The 23,445-nt window shown below is 35.7% G+C and overlaps 1 protein-coding gene across 2 annotated transcripts in view; it reads right to left on the bottom strand.

Annotated features, from left to right (window-relative positions):
* The window catches only part of MMRN1 (multimerin 1), a 70,579-nt gene that overhangs the window by 14,610 nt on the left and 32,524 nt on the right, over positions 1-23,445 (bottom strand). For both annotated transcript variants that reach the window (XM_047857628.1, XM_047857629.1), the window contains exons 5-7: positions 17,261-17,365; positions 15,276-15,449; positions 5,566-7,554 (exon numbers count right to left, since the gene is read on the bottom strand). In XM_047857628.1, the coding sequence (XP_047713584.1) occupies positions 5,566-7,554; positions 15,276-15,449; positions 17,261-17,365 (2,268 nt within the window). The remainder of the gene's footprint in view (positions 1-5,565; positions 7,555-15,275; positions 15,450-17,260; positions 17,366-23,445) is intronic.

Genomic DNA, 23,445 nt, shown 5'->3' on the forward strand with positions numbered 1-23,445 from the left:
CGCGTCAGGCTCTGGGCTGATGGCTCAGAGCCTGGAGCCTGTTTCCAACTCTGTGTCTCCCTCTCTCTCTGCCCCTCCCCCGTTCATGCTCTGTCTCTCTCTGTCCCAAAAAAATAAATAAACGTTGAAAAAAAAATTTTAAAATACAATGACTTATAAAGATAGGGAATGATGGAATACCATGAGTCTGTAAATTATGTTGATATATGTAAATGATTATATGTCAAGTGTTAATTGAAAATATTAGAGAAAAACCATAAACATCAGGTATGGCTAAAAAAATTGTGTCATATGGATGTAACTAATTTAATGAAGTATTGTATACAAGTTAGTTCCATGATACTCAAAACAAACTTTTGAGGTAGGTATATTATTCTATATTTTATAATAAGAAAGCAAGTTTTAGAAAAATAAATGACATGTTAGAAATAAATACATTGCCAGACAGGACCTGAATCTTGGTTTCCTGATTCCAAAATCAGTGCTCCATAGTCATCATAACTGTCTCAATGCACAGTCACAAAAATTAGATATGGTTTTAAAGTGGTATAAAACAGTTAAATATCCAGGCTCCTATTTTTCTCTTCTAAATCACTTATATCCTCCGCAATAATTTTACGAAGTGTATTTAGTACACCAGCAAGTCTTATGTAGAATGTAATCTTTCTTAAGAGGAGTGGTTAAAAGGGCAATTATGAATAAAAGAAGTTTATGATGAGAGTTAAGTATATTTGGTAAGCACTGGGAAAGGGTCACAAAAAAAAGTCAGTGGTTTTACGAGGAGGGCGTGCGCGTCCTCAGTGATGTTGCTGCTGACGTGTTGCAGCAGAATTCAGCTCCTCCTAGAAAGCAAGAAGCCAAACCCTCTCTGCAGGGACAATATGCCAATTGCTGTACAAACAAATCTTCAAAGATGAAATAAAACCCTCTTGGTGTCTATGGGAATATTGTTTAGACACAATCAAATATTTAGTGATTCAACTGGAACAGCTTATCAGCACCGGCCTAGGAGGAATCATGATTAACGTAGCTGAATATGGGGATGGCTCACAAGGAACTGATAGGGATGAGGACTCTGAATTTTTCCCTTCTATTGCATCAGTCAGAAAAAGATCTTGTGAATCATTGATGGTGACTTTCAGTGACAACTGCTCACTGGCCATATCACAGAAAATCCAAACTGGAAAGTAGCACCTTTAATTCCTGGTAAGTGCAGGAATGAATGGCAATATTTGGATCTTCAAGAAAGGAAACTCTCTGTGAGTATCAATCCTGGTCATCTGGAATATTCAGGTATGGCCAGACACTGAGATAGATTTGATGCATTGAACAGAAGCAGAAGAAGACAAAGGCGGGTGAACGTTACTACACAATCTCTGGGCATAGTGGTTGAGGACTGAGCCCTTAGTCCAAGAGACCAGGGGCCAGGCTCCATCACTAACTAGTTGCACGAACCTAAGCAGAATAGGTCGGTTCATCTCTCTGAGGGTTAGTTTACTTATCGTCAACAATAACAACAATGACAGCTATTTCATAAGTATTGTTAAATGGGCTAATATATAGTATAATTTTTATAGCGCCTGTGATATACTGAGTGTTAATAAGTAGTATTCAATATTATATTATTATAATATTACTATTATTAGGCTTCAAAGGAAGTTATCAGTATGAAAATTAAGATTACATTTTTAAATGACATTTATACGGTTTTTTCATTCTACTAACTGAACTTACTATTCTGCAAATACTGACTATAATCTGAATAATATTATTGTGACATTCATAAGATGATAAATTATCTTCTGATGTTGGTTAGGTAGGGGAACACTCTGGCTACATGGTATTTATAATAGAATAACAAAGGTCAAAGGACACACAGCCATATTTAGCCAGTGTGCCAGTCTGTCCCACCCCTAGTATGAAACAGGTTATGAAAAGGAGTAGTTAATTGCAATTGGTTTATTCTTATAGGAGAACTTAGCCTGAGTCCACTGGTTTTATCACCATGCGTAGACTTCACCTGCTCAGCCGTTTAGTGAATGCCATTGGTTTTATGGCCCAAAGAAGCCGGCTTAATGAGCTTGCATATCTACGCATCCACTAAAAGGATCCTATGCGTTATGCTGCTGGTCCTACATAAAGTGAATATCTATCTACTCAGTTCACGAAATTAGGCCAATATATCTTTATTGCCCTGACATTGTTATTGGCTATCTTTACTGAAATAAAATAAATAACTTTTAATTAATTATTAATTTTGGTAGATAAGCCTATAAATTTTTTTATTTCCAGTAAATAAAAGAACAGGAAGCAACTTTATCAAGACATCATTGGAAAAAAGAGGATCAGAACTAAGTTAATTATTAGCCCATTAAGCCCAATACTGAGTCAGCTGCTATATAAATATCTAAATATAATTTTCCTAAACTCCTAACATGCATTCTTTATACTATAAAAGTTTATAAGTTCTTAAGTTCTATTAAACATTTTACCTCAACTAATTTTGAAGCTATTCAAATTTTATACTTACTATATGGATCCAGGTATTTTTTGGTTTAAGAAAAAAAAAATGACATGGTTTGCCTGCTGTGTGATCACATGTACTATAGAGCTTAACTGAAACCCATTTGCAATGTTCACAGGAAGACCGAAGATGGAAATAAAATGCAAAAAAGAACAACTGATTATTTTTTTAAAATAATTATTATAGGGGCGCCTGGGTGGCTCAGTCGGTTGGGCGTCCGACTTCAGCTCAGTTCATGATGTCATGGTCTGTGGGTTCGAGCCCCGCATCGGGTTTTGTGCTAACGGCTCAGAGCCTGGAGCCTGCTTCAGATTCTGTGTCTCCCTCTCTCTCTGACCCTCCCCTGTTCATTCTCTGTCTCTGTCTCAAAAATAAATAAACATTAAAAAAATTTTAAATAATTATTATAAGAACATCTTGTAATGAAATACTACTACTTCTGCCTTGGAAACATGTAAGTCTGAATCGTTTATTCTATGATTGCACATGACCAGGTTAGTCTGCCTGGGTCAGACTAATTGGAAAGAAGTCATAAGTAAAATACAATAATTTAGGTAGTCAAGAAACAATTTGACTTTGTATTATTCTGTGATATTTAATATTATCAAAACATCCAGAGATTAAATATGAAGTCATATGATATTAGAATAATGATCACTCATAATTAGAAAGCTATAAAATAAAAAAATTCATCCAACTGGGCGTATAATTTAACAGCAGACTCATGTGAGAGGCACACTGGCATTTCTTTTAGTGAGAATCAGTAGCTATTCTTTTCACTGTGGAAAGATTATTTAATATTATTTATGTGCCAAACATATTCATAAAACACTTCTCTCAGAGAGACTATTAAGTAGTTTATATGCACTGCATTGAATTCTGCCTTCTTCCCAAATTTATGCTTCTCTTTGGGTGTTTACAACTTTTATTAATGATATTGCTACCCTCTCATTTCCCAAATTCAAAACCTCAGAATATTCTAGGTTTCTCCCTCCCCAAGTGCCATGCATCCAGGCCGTGAACAGCTCACCTTTTTCACAATAATGCATTATGCAAATATTTCTACCAGTGAGCTCAACAAAACACCTAATGCAATCCCATCACTTAAAAAGAAGAAACAGAGACCCAGACAGGTGAACTTGGGTAAGGTTACAGAGAAACTTACTGAGACAACTAGGACTCGAGTCATGATTTGTTGCTGCCTTGGATCATCAATTTTTCCACTCTTCTGCTGTCTATTAATTTTATTTTTGCAACATGTCTCACATCTGTGCCCTCTGTTTCCACCACCTCTTTCTTAGATCTGGCTTTTATTGTTCTAACACTGTCCTAACTGGCATCTCTAGTTTCATGCTTTGGAGACATGTTGTATACTACTGCTACCTTCATGCTTCTGAGATACAGTTCTTACCACACCCAACCCACTGCTCCAAATTTTCAAAGACCACTTTTTACAAAATCATGTCTAAATGCCTTAGTGTTGTGATCTGAATGTGTCTACCCAAAATTTATATGTTGACATTCTCAATCCCAAAGTTGATGGTACTAGAAGGTGGAGACTTTGGGAGCTGGAGCTCTCATGAACAGGATTAGCATTCTTTTTTTTTTTTTAATTTTTTAATGTTTATCTTTAGTTTTGAGACAGAGAGAGACAGAGCATGAGCGGGGGGAGAGGCAGAGAGAGAGGGAGACACAGAATCAGAAGGAGGCTCCAGGCTCTGAGCTGTCAGCACAGAGCCTGACGCGGGGCTCAAACTGACGAGCGGTGAGATCATGACCTGAGCTGAAATCGGATGCTCAACCAACTGAACCACCCAGACACCCCTAGAATTCTTTTAAAAGAGACTGCAGAGAGATCTCTCATAACTTTCACCATGTAAGAACACAGCAAGAAATCCCCAGCTGTGAGTCAGGAAGAGGGCCCTCATCAGAATATGATCAGGCTGACACCCTGATCTTGGACTTTCCAGCCTCCGAAACTGTGAGAAATACATTTCTTGTTATTTGAAAGCTACCCAGTCTGTGGTATTTTGTTATAGCAGCCTAAATGAACTAAGATGCTTAGCTTAGCATTCATGGCTTTCTGTGATCTACCCAACTGAATTCCTGCTCACTTATGCAGTCATTCAATCAGACAGTCATTGAACAGATATTTACTGAGTTGCTATTGCATACCAGACATTTTGTCAGATGATGCCAAAATGAATAAGACTTAGTATGGTCACATTCATCCAGGAGCTCATTATCTAATAGGTTTCTTAATTACATATGCAAGTAAAAATGTCCTACAGGGGAAAATTTGATTGTGTTATAGAGGTCTTGTCAGAAAAGAAGTTAAGAGGGGCGCCTGGGTGGCTCAGTCGGTTGAGCGTCCGACTTCAGCTCAGGTCACGATCTCACAGTCCGTGAGTTCGAGCCCCGCATCGGACTCTGGGCTGTTGGCTCAGAGCCTGGAGCCTGCTTCCGATTCTGTGTCTCCCTCTCTCTCTGCCTCTCCCCCATTCATGCTCTGTCTCTCTCTGTCTCAAAAATAAATAAACGTTAAAAAAAATTTAAAAAGAAAAGAAGTTAAGAGGGGACCTGGGTGGCTCAGTCAGTTAAGCGTCTGACTTCAGCTCAGGTCATGATATCATGGTTCGTGAATTCAAGCCCCATGTTGGGCTCGGTGCTGACAGCTCAGAACCTGGACCCTGCTTCAAATTCTGTTTCTCCCTCTCTCTCTGCTCCTCCCATGCTAGTGCTCTGTCTCTCTCTCTCTCTCTCAAAAATAAATAAACATTAACAAAAAGAAAAGAAAAAAAAAGTTAAGAAACATGTAGACAAATATCTGCATTATAAGCACTTGTTTTGTTTTGATGCTTAATTTACATCGGATGGAATCTCATTCAAATGGTACATCAGTGATCTTTGAATTACTTAACTATTTACCCAAGTTCAAGAAAGAGCCTTTTATATTTTATGGACTTGATAAACCACACAGATCTACTAAGTACCCTTTAAATTGAAAGAAATTAAAACTTATTTTTTCAGCAATAGCTTACCAGGAACTAGAACGTTGTCTGTGTTTCTTTGGGTCCGGCCTATCAGGACAGTGGTAAGATTCCCTGTTGGTTTTTTAAGTGAATTGGGTTTCTTCGGCAATAGTTTTATTTGCTTCTGAGACTTGACAATATTTTCAAGACTACCAGACAATGTTTGATTCACATACCAAGTTAAATTGGATATGGCAAGTCGAGTTTTGATTTCAATTACTGATTCCACAAAGTCCGTCAGACCTTTCTGAAGAAGTTGAATATCTGGCAGGGAACCTTCTATCCACTTAGGTATGGTAGCATTCAGTTCTGATATACTTGTAGAAGCATTATGACACATCATTAAAACTTCATGCAGAGTTTTGTTAAGTAAAGAGAAATTAATTGAAAGGTGAATGGATTTTGCTTCCAGTGCCTTAAATCTGGAACTTAGTACCTGCAGTTGAATAGCTTGGTCTCTCTCATTTGTAGCCATATTGCCTTTTTTTAGTGAAACATAATAAGGTATGAGTGTCTTGGTCACTTTAGACTCAATTCCTTGCAACCTAGTTTCAAAATTTTGGGAAATCTTTGTGGCTGAGAGTATTGTCTCCTCTAAATGACTCATATTTTGCTGGTATTTTATCACTTGGGAAGTGGTTTCATTGAACATTTGATAAATCTTTTGAAAGTTGGACTGACTTAGTTTCTCATCTTTATTACTATCTGCAAGGACCTTGGCAACTTGCAAAACAAAGCTGAATCTCTGACTGTCATTGACCAACATCTGAATAGAATCATTCAAACGTTGGAATTGAGGAATAAATGTCAAAATAGTTTCCATATTTTGGGTGCATTTGTGATGGATCTCAGGATCATACTTTATGGTACTTAAAGTCTCTTTTAGCATGTAGTTATCTTGAATGAAATCAATGGCATTGTTTATAATAGTCATTGTCTTATTTAGGCCATCTTCCATTTCCAGGGCATATTCACTGATACGTCTGTCTAAGGCATCACTACGGCTCTGCACTTCATTCCTAAGTAAGTTGTGTCTTTTTGAAAGTTCTTTGATAAGAATATTTAGGGTGTTGACAGCAATAATCAGATTTTCCACTTTTTTCCTTGTAGCTACTGCTTCTTTTGGTTGCTCATATGTCATTGTCTCTCTAAATGGTGCTCCTCGCTCAAGCAAGGGTTGAAGGATCTCCATATCGTAAGTCAAATCATTTAGCTGCTCATTCATTTTATCCACCTTATTGTCCATGGGAAAGAGAACCTCAGCCAATGTTTGGTTTAAAACTTGTAAATTCTCTTCTGTGTCCTTAATTTGAAATTTAAAATCATTTCTGCATTTGGATAACATGTCTTCACATTCACTTCTGACAGATTCTTTCTCCATCTCCAAAGCCATAGTGAGATTGTTAATCTTGCTGTCGTGGATGTGCAAATCATCAAACATTTGCAGCATCATCAAACCCTGCTTCTTCATATTCTCATGTAGAGCAGACATGTACTCAGTGACATTATTGCTAAGTGATTCAGCAGCTGGAACACCCTTCTGATCTGATACTTGTTCAGTTGATAAAAGCTGCTCGTGTACTTCCCTCATTTTAGAAAGAGTCTTGTTGAGGGATTCATAATACAGAACACTCCTTGAGTGTTCCTGTTCTAAAGCACCTTCTAAGTGAATTTGCTTTGCTTCTAATTCTTTAATAGGCTTTTCACATGTAGAAGTCATTTCTTGTCTTATATTCACAATGTGATTCTTTAGATCTAGTATATCAGTTAAAGTGGGCCTATTTTCTTGCATTAAAACAGACTTTTGCTGGACTGCTATTGAAACCACGGATTCATTAACTTGCCGAATTATTTGTCTGGTGTTTTCAAGGTCCTCTGATAGGCTGGATACAGTCTTGAAGAGCTGTGCCACAGTCTCTTGCATTTCATTTTGAAAAACTTTAAATTGTTCTCTTACTATATTCTTTACCAGATCACTAATGCTTTTGGATTTTAGACCTAGAGAAAGAAATATAAAAAAAAAAACAATAAATGATACATGATTTTAATTATATAAACTTTAGATATCTCTAAACAGATATAAAGTTTGGGACTAAACCCTAATAACATGTAAAACATGTAACAATAAAAGTACTTTGCTACATTTACTTATGAAATTTTAAAAGTTACTATCATTCATAGGAGATATCTCTAAACAGATATAAAGTTTGGGACTAAACTCTAATAACATGTAAAACATGTAACAATAAAAGTACTTCGCTACATTTACTTATGAAATTTTAAAAGTTACTATCGTTCATAGGAGATCAATTTCTTAATTGGTAAAACTGAAGGAAGAAATCAACTGTGGTGTAGAACACACCAGAACCATAAGCAAAAGATATGAAGAAACTGCCACTGATTTCAATTAATAGGCCCTTGTACCTTACTATTCTAACTCCAGGCTTAGTCTGGTATGAAAATAAATGGCTTTGGGCTTTCTGCCTCAGTAAATAATACCTGGTGTTATCTCATGACTATGTTATTAGGTTTCTAGTAATTAGGTTTCAGAGCTTGTGTTTTGAGCTCATAAAAACTAATAAATTGACTTCAGAGAAGAAATTTAATGACATTTCCAAATGAGGAACAATATCAAGTAACAGTCACAAGATTCAACGATAGCTTATAACAACAATATAATAATGAGGGGTTTGGGGATCACAAAACAAAATCACATGAAAATAGGAATTCAAGATATACCTCAATTGTCATAATATGACATTAATTCTTAACAAAAATAAGAGTAAACTCGCTACTACTAAAACACATATTAGTATATCCAGTATTAGAAAGCATGGACTTATCCTATATTAGAATTATGGGCATCTCAAAGTGGTCTTAAAAAAAAAAAAAAGGAAAAGGAAAAGGGTCCTGAAGTACTCAGAACTTAGAACTATTCAGAATAGGAAATGAGTATTTAAAAATGTAAAAAACCAACCAACCAAACCTGTTACATACAAAAACAGGGAAATGAGAAAAAATAAAACATATGCTTGTGGTTTACTTATGGTACATAGCTACAAAGCACATATAAATGGAAGGTATCTCCACTCAAATTCACAATGTAGCAATGACTGTAATGTAAAATATCGGCAACATACTCCAAAGCATTTTGAACAGGAAGTGTACATAATTGTGAAATGTTATGGCTATCATAAAGCCTATTTAAGAAGGATAATTATAGAATAAAAATATATAGTCTCTACATGTCTCTATTTTGTCAGCATGTTTTGAAAAGTATTTGAGATGCATAAGAGACATATAAAAAGTATGTGAAAGATCAATTATAGCAAATAGCAAATAGCAAATGTGTAGCTTAAGCATCTTGATATTAATCTGGCAAAAAGATAAAGCTGTAAATGTTGTTTACATTAATGAATATCTCCCTGGAAATCCTATACCCTAAAGGTCAATATTGCTAACTGATCTTTAGGGAATAGTATTTCCGGGGGGGGGGGGGGGGGGGAGAAAAGAAAGTTATTTTACATTTCTAAACATAGCAGAAACTGAAATACATTTAAGAGTCCAGAAAATATAAGTCATTGAAAATCGGTTTGTATGTAATTGAAAAATAAGTATTTTTATTTTCTAAATTTTACTTAGCATTTAACCAGTTGCCTACATATACAAAAAATCTACATTGAGGATATTCTATATGCTACACAGAAAATAAAATTTGGAAAGTTAGATTTCTCACACTAAAAATAGAATATATTAGCTTCATTGAGTGTAAGGTACTACTCAATAGCAAAGTTTTTTTTAGTTGTACTTCCCACAAAATCACTTAGTCATTTCCTGTTAGTTAAAATTGCCTTAAGTTTTCATGATGGTTTGATGAAATACAATAAAATATTTAAGGTTAGGGATCAGACATTCTTGGAATTTATAACCTTATCATTTGGCTTTAAAATATTTTTCAAGATTGAAAAGGTAAAATAAAACTGAAGTGTAAGTGAATTAATTAATTGTGGGCAGTAAAAACAGCTGTTTAAATTCAGTCAACAAAAACTATGTGATCTGAAAGTCAGGATAAGAAGAGTGAGAGGTAAAAACACTAAACAGGTAAAGTTTAGTTCAGAATCTTGATGGAGGTAACTAGGAAAAAAAATGAATGATGAAAATGTAAATTGGGAGGTGCTTTAGCTATTATGTCTTAAATCTTTAATGGAAAAATACATTGGATTAAGGTCAAAATCAGATCAGTGTCTGAAAAGAAATCAAACAGACTATTAGCTTAAAAACAGATTATTGTTTCTGGAAAAGGAGCTTTAATATATCAAGAATTTGTTGCTAAAAATCATCTGTGTAAGAATCTGATTTTGTGAAATATGTCAAAGTGATTTATGTCAGATTCTGTTTCATGTGACTCATGTGCTTCTACCTCTTAAAAGAGGACATTGCGTTTGGTGACTTAACAGATAGATATGATATCAGACACCTTGGTTGCTCCTCTGTGGTTGTGAATATATAGCCCATTCATAACATTCAGGTACCTCTTAAGGAACCGGGGCATTTGATGTTGAACATGTTTCTCACCTTGGATGTGGAGTAAGCAAGAGAAGAGGATGTGGTTTTGTTAGGCAAGTGCAGTTCCTTGGGGCGGGTTTAGTTTCTGTTGCCTGAATGACCATTCAATAACAACTAGCTCTCTGGTTTTCATAATCAATTGTGCTTAGTACACAACTAATGTCTCCTATTGAGGGGAGATTTTTTTTCCCTTTTATTATTATTTTTTTAAATTTTTATTTATTTTTATTTTTTTCAATATATGAAATTTATTGTCAAATTGGTTTCCATACAACACCCAGTGCTCATCCCAAAAGGTGCCCTCCTCACTACCCATCACCCACACTCCCCTCCCTCCCACCCCCCATCAACCCTCAGTTTGTTCTCAGTCTTTAAGAGTCTCTTATGCTTTGGCTCTCTCCCACTCTAACCTCTTTTTTTTTTTCCTTCCCCTCCCCCATGGGTTTCTGTTAAGTTTCTCAGGATCCACATAAGAGTGAAAACATATGGTATCTGTCTTTCTCTGTATGGCTTATTTCACTTGGCATCACACTCTCCAGTTCCATCCACGTTGCTGCAAAGGGCCATATTTCATTCTTTCTCATTGCCACGTAGTACTCCATTGTGTATATAAACCACAATTTCTTTATCCATTCATCAGTTGATGGACATTTAGGCTCTTTCCATAAATTGGCTATTGTTGAGAGTGCTGCTATAAACATTGGGGTACAAGTGCCCCTATGCATCAGTACTCCTGTATCCCTTGGGTAAATTCCTAGCAGTGCTATTGCTGGGTCATAGGGTAGGTCTATTTTTAATTTTTTTGAGGAATCTCCACACTGTTTTCCAGAGTGGCTGCACCAATTTGCATTCCCACCAACAGTGCAAGAGGGTTCCCGTTTCTCCACATCCTCTCCAGCATCTATAGTCTCCTGATTTGTTGATTTTGGCCACTCTGACTGGCATGAGGTGATATCTGAGTGTGGTTTTGATTTGTATTTCCCTGATGAGGAGCGACGCTGAGCATCTTTTCATGTGCCTGTTGGCCATCTGTATGTCTTCTTTAGAGAAATGTCTATTCATGCTTTCTGCCCATTTCTTCACTGGGTTATTTGTTTTTCGGATGTGGAGTTTGGTGAGCTCTTTATAGATTTTGGATAATAGTCCTTTGTCCAATATGTCATTTGCAAATATCTTTTCCCATTCCATTGGTTGCCTTTTAGTTTTGTTCATTGTTTCCCTTGCTGTGCAGAAGCTTTTTATCTTCATAAGGTCCCAGTAGTTCATTTTTGCTTTTAATTCCCTTGCCTTTGGGGATGTGTCAAGTAAGAAATTGCTACGACTGAGGTCAGAGAGGTCTTTTCCTGCTTTCTCCTCTAGGGTTTTGATTGTTTCCTGTCTCACATTCAGGTCCTTTATCCATTTTGAGTTTATTTTTGTGAATGGTGTGAGAGAGTGGTCTAGTTTCAATCTTCTGCATGTTGCTGTCCAGTTCTCCCAGCACCATTTGTTAAAGAGGCTGTCTTTTTTCCATTGGATGTTCTTTCCTGCTTTGTCAAAGATTAGTTGGCCATACATTTGTGGGTCTAGTTCTGGGGTTTCTATTCTATTCCATTGGTCTATGTGTCTGTTTTTGTGCCAATATCATGCTGCCTTGATGATTACAGCTTTGTAGTAGAGGCTAAAGTCTGGGATTGTGATGCCTTCTGCTTTGGTCTTCTTCTTCAAAATTACTTTGGCTATTCGGGGCCTTTTGTGGTTCCATATGAATTTTAGGATTGCTTGTTCTAGTTTCGAGAAGAATGCTGGTGCGATTTTGATTGCGATTGCATTGACTGTGTAGATAGCTTTGGGTAGTATTGACATTTTGACAATATTTATTCTTCCAATCCATGAGCATGGAATGTTTTTCCATTTCTTCATATCTTCTTCAATTTCCTTCATAAGCTTTCTATAGTTAGATTTATTCCTAGGTATTTTATGCTTCTTGGTGCAATTGTGAATGGGATCAGTTTCTTTATTTGTCTTTCTGTTGCTTCATTGTTAGTGTATAAGAATGCAACTGATTTCTGTACATTGATTTTGTATCCTGCAACTTTGCTGAATTCATGTATCAGTTCTAGCAGACTTTTGGTGGAGTCTATCAGGTTTTCCATGTATAGTATCATGTCATCTGCAAAAAGTGAAAGCTTGACTTCATCTTTGCCAATTTTGATGCCTTTGATTTCCTTTTGTTGTCTGATTGCTGATGCTAGCACTTCCAACACTATGTTAAACAACAGTGGTGAGAGTGGACATTGCTGTCGTGTTCCTGATCTCAGGGAAAAAGCTCTCAGTTTTTCCTCATTGAGGATGATGTTAGCTGTGGGCTTTTCACAATTGGCTTTTATGATCTTTAAGTATGTTCCTTCTATCCTGACTTTCTCAAGGGTTTTTATTAAGAAAGGTTGCTGAATTTTGTCAAATGCCTTTTCTGCATTGATTGACAGGATCATATGGTTCTTCTCTTTTCTTTTATTAATGTGATGTATCACGTTGATTGATTTGTGAATGTTGAACCAGCCCTGCATCCCAGGAATGAATCCCACTTGATCATGGTGAATAATTCTTTTTATATGCTGTTGAATTCGATTTGGTAGTATCTTATTGAGAATTTTTGCATCCATATTCATCAGGGATATTGGCCTGTAGTTCTCTTTTTTTACTGGGTCTCTGTCTGGTTTAGGAATCAAAGTAATACTGGCTTCATAGAATGAGTCTGGAAGTTTTCCTTCCCTTTCTATTTCTTGGAATAGCTTGAGAAGGATAGGTACTATCTCTGCTTTAAATGTCTGGTAGAACTCCCCTGGGAAGCCATCTGGTCCTGGACTCTTATTTGTTGGGAGATTTTTGACAACTGATTCAATTTCTTCACTGGTTATGGGTCTGTTCAAGCTTTTTATTTCCTCCTGATTGAGTTTTGGAAGCATGTGGGTGTTTAGGAATTTGTCCATTTCTTCCAGGTTGTCCAGTTTGTTGGCATATAATTTTTCATAGTATTCCCTGATAATTGCTTGTATCTCTGGGGGATTGGTTGTAATAATTCCATTTTCATTCATGATTTTATCTATTTGGGTCATCTCCCTTTTCTTTTTGAGAAGCCTGGCTAGAGGTTTATCAATTTTTTTTATTTTTTCAAAAAAACAACTCTTGGTTTTGTTGATCTGCTCTACAGTTTTTTAGATTCTATATTGTTTATTTCTGCTCTGATCCTTATTATTTCTCTTCTTCCGCTTGGGTTGGGGTGTCTTTGCTGTTCTGCTTCTATTTCCTTTCGGTGTGCTGTTAGATTTTGTAGTTGGGATTTTTCTTGTTTCTTGGGATAGGCCTGGATTGCAATGTAGTTTCCTCTCAGGACTGCCTTTGCTGCATCCCAAAGCATTTGGATTGTTGTATTTTCATTTTCGTTTGTTTCCATATTTGAGGGGAGAATTTTGCTGTTTATGTTGTTATGAGTGTATGATTTTTTCCATGTCATTGCCAGAAATTTTGTTAGTAGTTTCACAAAGAGCTGTTGACAGGCCTAATTCTTTAATTCTCTTTGGTTATGATAACCAAATTTTGTTAAACAAATTTCATTATGGTGGTTATAGTCAATTGTATACTGTTTCTATTTGTTTTCTTTCACATTTTATCACTTCAGGGAAAGTATATTCCTCTCTCATGCTTGCTATTGGTTTAAGTTTAGCCAACGAGGACATGCCAGAAATGTAGGGCGGGGTCTTTCTTTCAGGGGCTTGATAGCACTAATTGTTTATATAATTAAAAAAAAAATCATGGTTGCTGCTATACTGGTAAATGTTACAGAAACCTCCACCTTATCTCTTTTGCCTGCAAACCACATGTGAAAAATAAAGAAAAACTAACATGTGATATGGGATTGGACAGTGAGGATGTTTTTATGTATAAAATAAAGTGAAAGGGACCAGTAATCTTGAAGTTTGGAAACATACAATAAACCCAGAGAAGTGAGACATTCCAGTGATCAAATTACTTAAACCCCTTTGCCTAATTAATTCCTCCTGATCCATAGCTTATTTGTTGAGATAGTTTCTTTTTGTAGAAGCCTTCACTGGTGCCCTTAGACTCGATTTGTTGAAACTATCAGATGGTCCCATAGTGCCCTATGCATAAACTACCATAGCAATTATTCACTATCTATAGATTCCTGTGGTAGGCAGAATAATGCTGTTTCACTCAAAATGTCCACACCTGAACTTATGAATATGTTACCTCACCTGGCAAAAGGGCCTTGGGAGATATGATTAAGGTTTAAGACCTTGAGGTGAGAATATTCTGGATTATCCAGGTGTGTTCAGTGAAATCACTGAGCCCTTCAAAGGGGAAAGGAAGGTAGAAGAGTGGGTTTGACACATGCCATGAGGACTCAACAGTCTTGCTGGTTTTTGAAGACAGAGGAAGAAGGCCGTGAGCCAAGAAATGTAATGGGGTCTAAAAGCTGGAAACAAGCTTCAGTTTATAGCTATCAAGAAAACAGGACCTCGGTCCTACAACTGCAAGAAAATGAATTTTGGCAACTGGAATTAACAGGATTTGGATTATCCTGTAAAGCCTCCAGAAAGGAACACAGCATGCTGTTTTAAGAGCACAAAACTTGGGCAAAACTAATTCACATTTATAAAGAAATTATTATTTCCATCATCTGAGATGTTTTAGGATATATTTTATTGATTATACTCCATAAGCTAGATAATTTCTAGGATAATTATGTACTTTTGATTTATCTTCAATATCTTCATCAATATTATTGAGACAACCATATATCTAGTTCCTTGATAATCATTTCTTAGCCTCATCTTTGTCTTGAACCGGAAACCATGATGGAAGTAAATTAAGTACAGTTCATTTTACAAGTTAAGATGTAACCAGTACATAATGAAAATAAATTAGATAAAATATTCAGTAAAAGATTTGACTATACAGCAACAAAAAATTTAGATGTTTCAAATTATTTCAGAGATTGATTTACAAATACCCTATTCCAAAATCATAAGCCTTAGAGACTTTACACACCCAATCTTAAGAAAAAATTCCAAAGCGATATGAGAAAAGATAAATGAGTCATTTACCTTTTGTCTTAACTCAATGAATAATGTATTTGACTTTACTTGTACCTTTTAGAAAAGATTGAAATTCTCTGCCTTTATCTTCATTGATTTTCCCTTCTAGGGAGGAGTATGTGTTTCTTACATCACTAACAGCCAAAGAAATATTGTCAATCTTCTTTTGCAGAAGGGTCAGTTTCATTGCCTGCTGGTTCATCTGCTCAGTCATCTTTTGTGTCACTGCTGCATGGAGAAGAAAGGAATATTGGAAGAATTTAAAAAATGAATATATATATATATATACATAATATCATTCAAATATTATGATAGGTTTAAAGTATTTCAAATAAATCATGTTCATGTTATATATTTGAAAACATAGACTACTATATATGCACTTAGCAAATGGCAGCCTGAACTTTACACTAAGGGTAAAAATTTATAATATATAAATATAAAATACATATAAATGTATACATTTATAATATATTTCTAAAATATTCTAACTTTGCTCAGAGTTTTCAGTCTTCTTTGTTTTGTTTTTAAACCTCAAAGAGTTAGTTATTGTTACATTCTTAAGAGGTGACAAAACTGAGGTACAGAAAACCAAAGTAACTTGCTAAAGGTTGCAGAGCTAATACCTTATCTTCTGTTTATTTATTAATTTTTATATTAGAGAGAGAGAGAGGTATGAGCCAGGGAGAGGGGCAGAGGGAGAGAGAGAATCTTAAACTCACGCTCTTCATGGAGCCTGACTCTGGGCTCAATCCCAAGACCCTGGGATCCCGAGCTGAGCCGAAATCAAGAATTGGACGATTAACTGACTGAGCCACCCGGGTGCCCCTCATCTTCTGCTTCCAAATCCAGTGTTACAGAATTAAATATGTGTAGCTATATACACATATGTATGTAGTCATATCTATAGTCTAAGGATTTTATACTTTACTGAGCTTTTCTTTCATGAGTGCTAAAGATTCAGATTTACTTTGAATCATTTAACATAACTATGATAGTTTCCATACTTCTACACATGCACTTCACTAGTTCAAGGAGGATTTTATAGTATTTTATGAAGATACTGAATTCCAATCCCCTTTAAAAAAGTACATTTTCTATGATATATTCATCTTTATTCCTAAAAAGATCCCCTTAAGTCTCTTTATTCCTAAAGAGATCCCCTTAAGTCACATTTCTCAAGTTGAGTGCCCCAGTTTGTATGACTAGATCTATGGAAAACACATAGAGGTTTTCAGCAGTTACCAACCTCCTATTTCTAAGAAATAAAGTTAGTCCTAAAAGAAATGGTAAGGGGAGCCAGTTGAGCGTCAGACTTTGGCTCAGGTCATGAACTCTTAGTTCGTGAGTTCAAACCCTGTGTCAGGCTCTGTGCTGACAGCTCAGACCCTGGAGCCTGCTGTGGATTCTGTGTCTCCTTCTCTCTCTGTTCGTCCCCTGCTCGCACTCTGTCTCTGTCTCTGTCTCTCTCTCAAAAATAAGTAAAGATTAAAAAAAAATTAAGAAATAAAAATAAAAGAAATGGTAAAATACTTATTAGAAAGATGAGAAAATATGGGGCTTCCCAACATTGGATCAACATGAGGTTCTCAATTAGGCACAATGATTTTTCCGAGTCAGTGATCAATATCTTTGGTGATCCCTTCTCAATCAAAGGAAGGGAGGCTTCTTACTTCCTTCAAATGCTCACATCATTCCTTCCACATCAAGATACTTCCATGATTGCACTCTTTGGAGGACAAAAGTTTGACCTTACTTTGGAAACTTGTGATTTCCTTACAACCTCGTATAACAGCATTTTTAATCGCCTTCTGTGTTTGCACACAGAGCTTTGAAATTATATGTGGTCCCTTCAGTCTGGGAACCTACAGCTCATCCATGGTTTCTCCCAACGTGGGGCACCAATAGAAAAGGATTGAGAGGTATGTTAATATGTCACCATCAGACATTTGACAGCCAAGGGATTTCCTGTTTCAAAGTTGTTATAAATAGTGTTGACAATAATTGGGTTAGAGATGTTAGTAATTACAATCTGTGACCTGGGTCACCACAGTCTCTCTGCTGCTCCTGCTTGGCTGTCTCTTTGCCAACAGCTGTGTGACTCTCAGCCTGGTTGCTGTGTATCAAGTGCTGCTCTTCCTGGGCTGGACAGACACAAAAAGAAGAGAGAGAGTTAAGCTTTGGGACTGCCTCATTTTTTCCAACCCCGAGCAGCGCCCCGTGGCTGCCGTTCATTTTCCCGTGTACTGGAGCATGATGGTCTGCGATGATTGCAGAGTGAGCTGCTCACCCCCATCCAGGGCGGGGGGAGGGCAACGTGCGTCCACTTTGTGCTGGAAGCGCAGGGCTCTAAATCTGTTTGGCAAAAATAAAAGTATTCAGGTCTCCTTTTAGGCACAAATGGATGGTACTTTGTGGCAGCTGTGCGAACCGGGGGACGCAACGTGCCTGCATGATTGAGGGACTTGAAAATCAGCTGTGTGAAAAGCTACAGTGGCTGTATAAATGGACTGCCACAAAGCTGCTTGTTTAACAGTGCAGTTTCCAACTGGTGTCTCTTTGGAAGTAAGGGGGAGCTACAGGTTCCTTAATGAAAGAATATCTGTTTAAATAAATGGGCCATTCCCAGATTTTTAGGAAATACAGAGACTCAGCATATAGGGAATACAAGTAAAAGTAACTATTACATGACATGTTTCGAGGGGATCGACCTGTAAAATCAGTGAAATTTCAGAAAAATAGAAATGCTTATAAAATAAATCTACTCTGTTAAAGCATTGATTCCTCTTTCCCACGAATCAATATTTTTGATGGAAATATAGTTTTTCACTGAAGAAAATTTAGAGCGAAAATTTACTAGAAATATTGAACACATCAAGTAATGTAGATCTGTAATTTGCAGATCTTTAACCGCAGATTACTTTTACTTTTAATGAACCAATGTATTCATTGAAGTCTGCATTATCAGACATGAGAAAACAAGGGTTTGGTATCTGTGCTTCTAACTACGTGAAATTATGTACCACTGAAACCGCGCCTCTGGCACATGTTAATTATGCTCCTAAGGCATATGTGGCTGTGACAATAATACTAAAGGATCTCTACTCCATAGTAAGGATAATATATTTGTCATTAATGTGAGTTAGTCTCTGTTGTTTGACTGAATTTTCCATTGTCTTTCTTCAGGACATCAAGCTAAACTAACAAATTTCCATTCGTGTTCAAGGTTTTTGTTTTGATATTTTTTCTTTTTTTCTCTCCACTGTATTATAGACAGTCCTGTATAATTGATGATTTATTTGGAAGAAAACAATCTGCAGCTTGGGGAGATTATACTTATTTCCAGGCTGTAGTAAGTGGCAACAAGTTCTAATTTTCTGTTAGGTCCTAGCAATAAGGTTCTTAAAGCCTAAATTCAACTGAATTCATACAAATATATCTATTGAATAACTGCATAGATTTTTTATCAATTTTCCTCCTTAGATTATGTAAGAAAGCATTTTTCTGGCAGCTAGAATCTAAGTCTACCCATGAGAGTAACTAGAAAGTGAAGTGATGGTTCTCAAACCAGGGTCACTAGATCAGCAGTATCAGCACCCCCTGGAACCTTTTTTTTTCCCACCTGCAAAGTTTTGAAAGTAACAACTTTTGGCCCCATCCCAGACCTACTAATTTTTAGAAAGTCTGGAGTGGGGCAATAATGTGTGTTTTAACAAGCACGGCTGCTGTCTCCAATGCACACTGAAGTTTGAGAACCACTGAAGAAAGCATTGAGACATATCTTCCTTAGCAACTGCCCACCTCACAGTCTTCCCGATTTCTCTTAGCAATGGAAGATGGTTCAGGATACAGATGTGCAAGTATTTATAGCAAAAGGAGCATGTGGCTTCAACAGGAGGAACAAATGCTCTTTTCATTTTCTTACTGCTTACCTTTTCGATCAAATCACTCACAAGAAAAGAAAACAAGACAAAACAATCCTAGGAAAACAAAAAGAGCTGGTACATTTAAAGGTATTTCCATAATATGATAGGCAGAGGATAGTTTGTTATGAAGTAATGAAAAACAGAAGCTCCTGTAAATTCTGAAACACTAAAAGTGTCCATGTGCTTTCCATTCCCTCACCTGAAGATTCTGATTCAGTAGATCTGTTCTGGGGAATTGAGCATGTGTGTATATATATGTGTTTATATATGTATAAATATATATGTGTTATATATATGTGTGTCATATATATATATATGTGTGTGTGTGTGTAAAATTTTAAACTCTATAAGTAATTTATAAGTACTGATTTATAACAAAATTTCTAATTCTAATATCTCCTTGTTATAAGGCAGAAAATTCCAGATATTTTCATATTAAAATTGTAATCCAGAAATTTATCTTCAGAGATTTTTAATCACACCTGCCTATTGATAACAAAAACGTGTGGGGCGCCTGGGTGGCGCAGTCGGTTAAGCGTCCGACTTCAGCCAGGTCACGATCTCGCGGTCCGGGAGTTCGAGCCCCGCGTCGGGCTCTGGGCTGATGGCTCGGAGCCTGGAGCCTGTTTCCGATTCTGTGTCTCCCTCTCTCTCTGCCCCTCCCCCATTCATGCTCTGTCTCTCTCTGTCCCAAAAATAAATAAAAAACGTTGAAAAAAAAATTAAAAAAATAATAAAAAATAAAAAAAATTAAAAATTAAAAAAAAGGTAACAAAAACGTGTTAAATACCTGATTTATTAAAACGCCAATACATGACAACATTGAGTCTCCTTTTATTCCATAGAGAAGTGGACCTTTATAAGGAGGAAGTAATTTGGATAAAAATAACTGAACAATTTATGGTAAATTATTAAAAACACTAGATAAGAGACAAAAGTTTAAATTTTAGAAGTACTTCTTATGAGTGTGATTTTTTTTAAAAAGAAAATCATAGAAATTTTATCAATAATGAAATTATTCCTGCATTATCTAATGATATAGTGCAAATCTGGAATGCCTTTTTATATGTAAAATATCAAAGTAAAAAATGTCAAATTGATATAAAAAATTAATTAAAATAAAACAATTTTTCTGGAATGAAAATCAACTTGATTTTGTTTTCAATAAAAATTAGTGGATTTTACTTGCTGTATAAATGTTTGATTCAAATAATGCTCTAAACTCGTGTCATTTAAAATTAATATTAAAATTACTTAATTTATTTTTCATAATGACATTCAATTTCTGTTCAATTTCAGTTATAATCAAGAGAAAAATATTAAAGAACCTTATGAAATTAGTCTCATAAGTTTTTGAAATGAAAAGTTTCAAGTAAAGCAAAATTTTTGAAATAAAACATTCCAAAATACTTTATCAAATAGTGTTATTAAAAAAATCAGTAAAAGAAAATGTTTAAAAGATAAAATTAGAATTTTAACATTACATAATTGAAATGGCGGAACATTTGAGAAAAGAAAATATTATAGAACATACCTAAAATAATTCTGATATAGGCATATCATTAAGAATCAGTTTTATGTTTAGCATTTGGGAAATGAGCCTTTTTAAAAAAAATGGAAATGACATTCTAATAGAGATGTCAATTATTTTTTTAACTCTATAGGGGAAAAAAATATTCACCTTGCTAAACTGGAGATAATTTGAAAACTTAAAGACATTTTAGATATGAAAAAGTACATATACTATTTGAAACAAAAATTAAGAGATGAATTACATGAAAAACATCAATTTTTCTAATTATACAAAATTACATTTACACAACAAAACTCAAAAATATAATAAACGTTTACATTCCTGGATTTATGGTGCCACGAATTTGGCCAAATAATGTTTGCAAAACTCTATGAATTACATAGGACATCCTTACAGGAATTTTCATGATTTAGTTAGTAACAAATATATCGAATATTTTAAAATGCACTTAGTTTTTAGGGGCTGGAAAGATTTGAATGCAATCATTCTTAATTCAGTAAACACTAATAGATAATTCAGCAGGATGGCACTATCATTTATGTTAATAGAAATTATCAACTTGCTGAGACCTGATATCACCCATTGACTCTAAATCTGATGGAGAATTCTATTTTTTTTTTTTAACATTTATTTATTATTGAGAGACAGAGACAGACAGAGCGTGACCATAGGAGGGGCAGAGAGACAGGGAGACACAGAATCCGAGGCAGGCTCCAGGCTCTGAGCTGTCAGCACAGAGCCTGACACGGGGCTCCAACTCACAAACCGTCAGATCATGACCTGAGCCTGAGTTGGATGCTTTACCGACTGAGTCACCCAGGTGCCCCTGATGGAGAATTCCTTAAAGGAGGTTGAGGCAGGACTCTGTTTTTTTAATTTTTTTTTTTCAACGTTTATTTATTTTTGGGACAGAGAGAGCAGAGCATGAACGGGGGAGGGGCAGAGAGAGAGGGAGACACAGAATCGGAAACAGGCTCCAGGCTCTGAGCCATCAGCCCAGAGCCCGACGCGGGGCTCGAACTCCCGGACCGCGAGATCGTGACCTGGCTGAAGTCGGACGCTTAACCGACTGCGCCACCCAGGCGCCCCAGGACTCTGTTTTAAATCATCTACCTGATAGACACATCATTTAGCTGGTGTCATCCATGTCAAAAAAAGGAACACACCAGTAAGTTGTAGAAATTAATACATTATTTAGAAATTACTACAATAATGAGATGAATGGTTTGTGTTATTGTTTCCATTATTTGGTATGCTTCATAATATATGTTATATTTATAAATATAGATTTATAAGTATTCTCTTAAATTATTAAATATAATTATTAAATAATTATGTAAACAATCACAATATTTATACTTATGAAATACATTTATACATGAAAATATGTGCATTAACTTAAAAGTAATACATTTTTAACCATTGATTTGCATATTGATTTATATTTTAATTGACGTTATTAAATGAGTTATCTGTTTGAATATGGCCCTGCACCTTCATCCATCCTCAGAAACAAGAGACAGATTGGTTTGGTGCTCATGATCCTGGAGTGGGGTCACTGCAATAAAAATCACAAAGGCATTTGATAAACAGTTCATTTCTAGGGGTTCAAAATCTTTGCTAAAGGTTAATTATAAATAGTAAAGTGTTATTTTAAATTGTTTTATTACATTCTAATGAAGTCAGCTTTATCTCCATGGGTATTACATGTGACATATTTAATGTGGAGATTATAGCATTACTTCACCCAGTATGCTTCCTCATTTGAGAAGGATTGGTAAATTAGAAAATCACACACACACACACACACACACACACACACACACTTCTACAGGAGGAAGTAGAGGGCATTTTAAGTCTTCTAGGGTCATATCTGACTGGAGTTTCTTCATTAAATCATAGTTCTCTCTGTGCCACCTGGTCCAGGCAAGATCCTAAATGTGCAAGAAATAAAAACAATTCTGGATAAAAGATAAAGGGAGAAAGAATAGAAAGGAGGTAAATGAAAAGCACTCATGTCTGATTTTCTATTGTCTTTAGGGTCAAAAGTATTTCAGATAAACATCATTCATGCAATCTGGAAAAATGCTATCAATTCCATTGTAAGTAAGGAAATAGAAAGTGACAACTAGAGAAAGTCAGCAGATTAGAAATAAAAACTAAAGATTCAAGAAAAAAAAAAAACCTCCAGAATCAGTGACAAATAGAAGAGAAAGCAAATAAAACTGTCAGAGAGAGAGAGAGAGAGAGAGAGAGAGAGAAATAAAGCTATTGAAAGGGACAGAGAATAATACACAGAAGTATCAAGTGAAAGTCTTTAGTTCTCTTGCATACTGATCTTTGGTAATTCACCCCCCATTATATGAAAACATATGTGAAATAAGAAAAATTAAACGTTCTCCATATATTTGAGAAGTTTTAAGAAGGCTGATTTGAAAGAATATGTAATTGGAAAAATACTTTAAATATTAAATGACAAAAACTAATGTGATTGTGTGTGTGCGTATGCATGTGAAACTTTCCATTTGCTTTCAGCTATAATTATTTTTAAATTAATTGCTTAAGAGGAACTAGGTGAGGAAATTGTACTCATAAAAGAAACAACTATTAACCATTGCACAAAGATCCTTGAGATCTGATTGTCATGTGAACCTCTTTTCTCTGGAGTTCATTGGATAGGGTCCCTGCCAAGACTGTTAAAAACTTGAAATGCCTGTTTAACAAATTCAGTGCTTTATGTTATCTTTTCCTAGCTCTGTTTGTT

Source organism: Prionailurus viverrinus, chromosome B1 (assembly GCF_022837055.1).
Source record: "Prionailurus viverrinus isolate Anna chromosome B1, UM_Priviv_1.0, whole genome shotgun sequence".
NCBI lineage: Eukaryota > Metazoa > Chordata > Mammalia > Carnivora > Felidae > Prionailurus > Prionailurus viverrinus.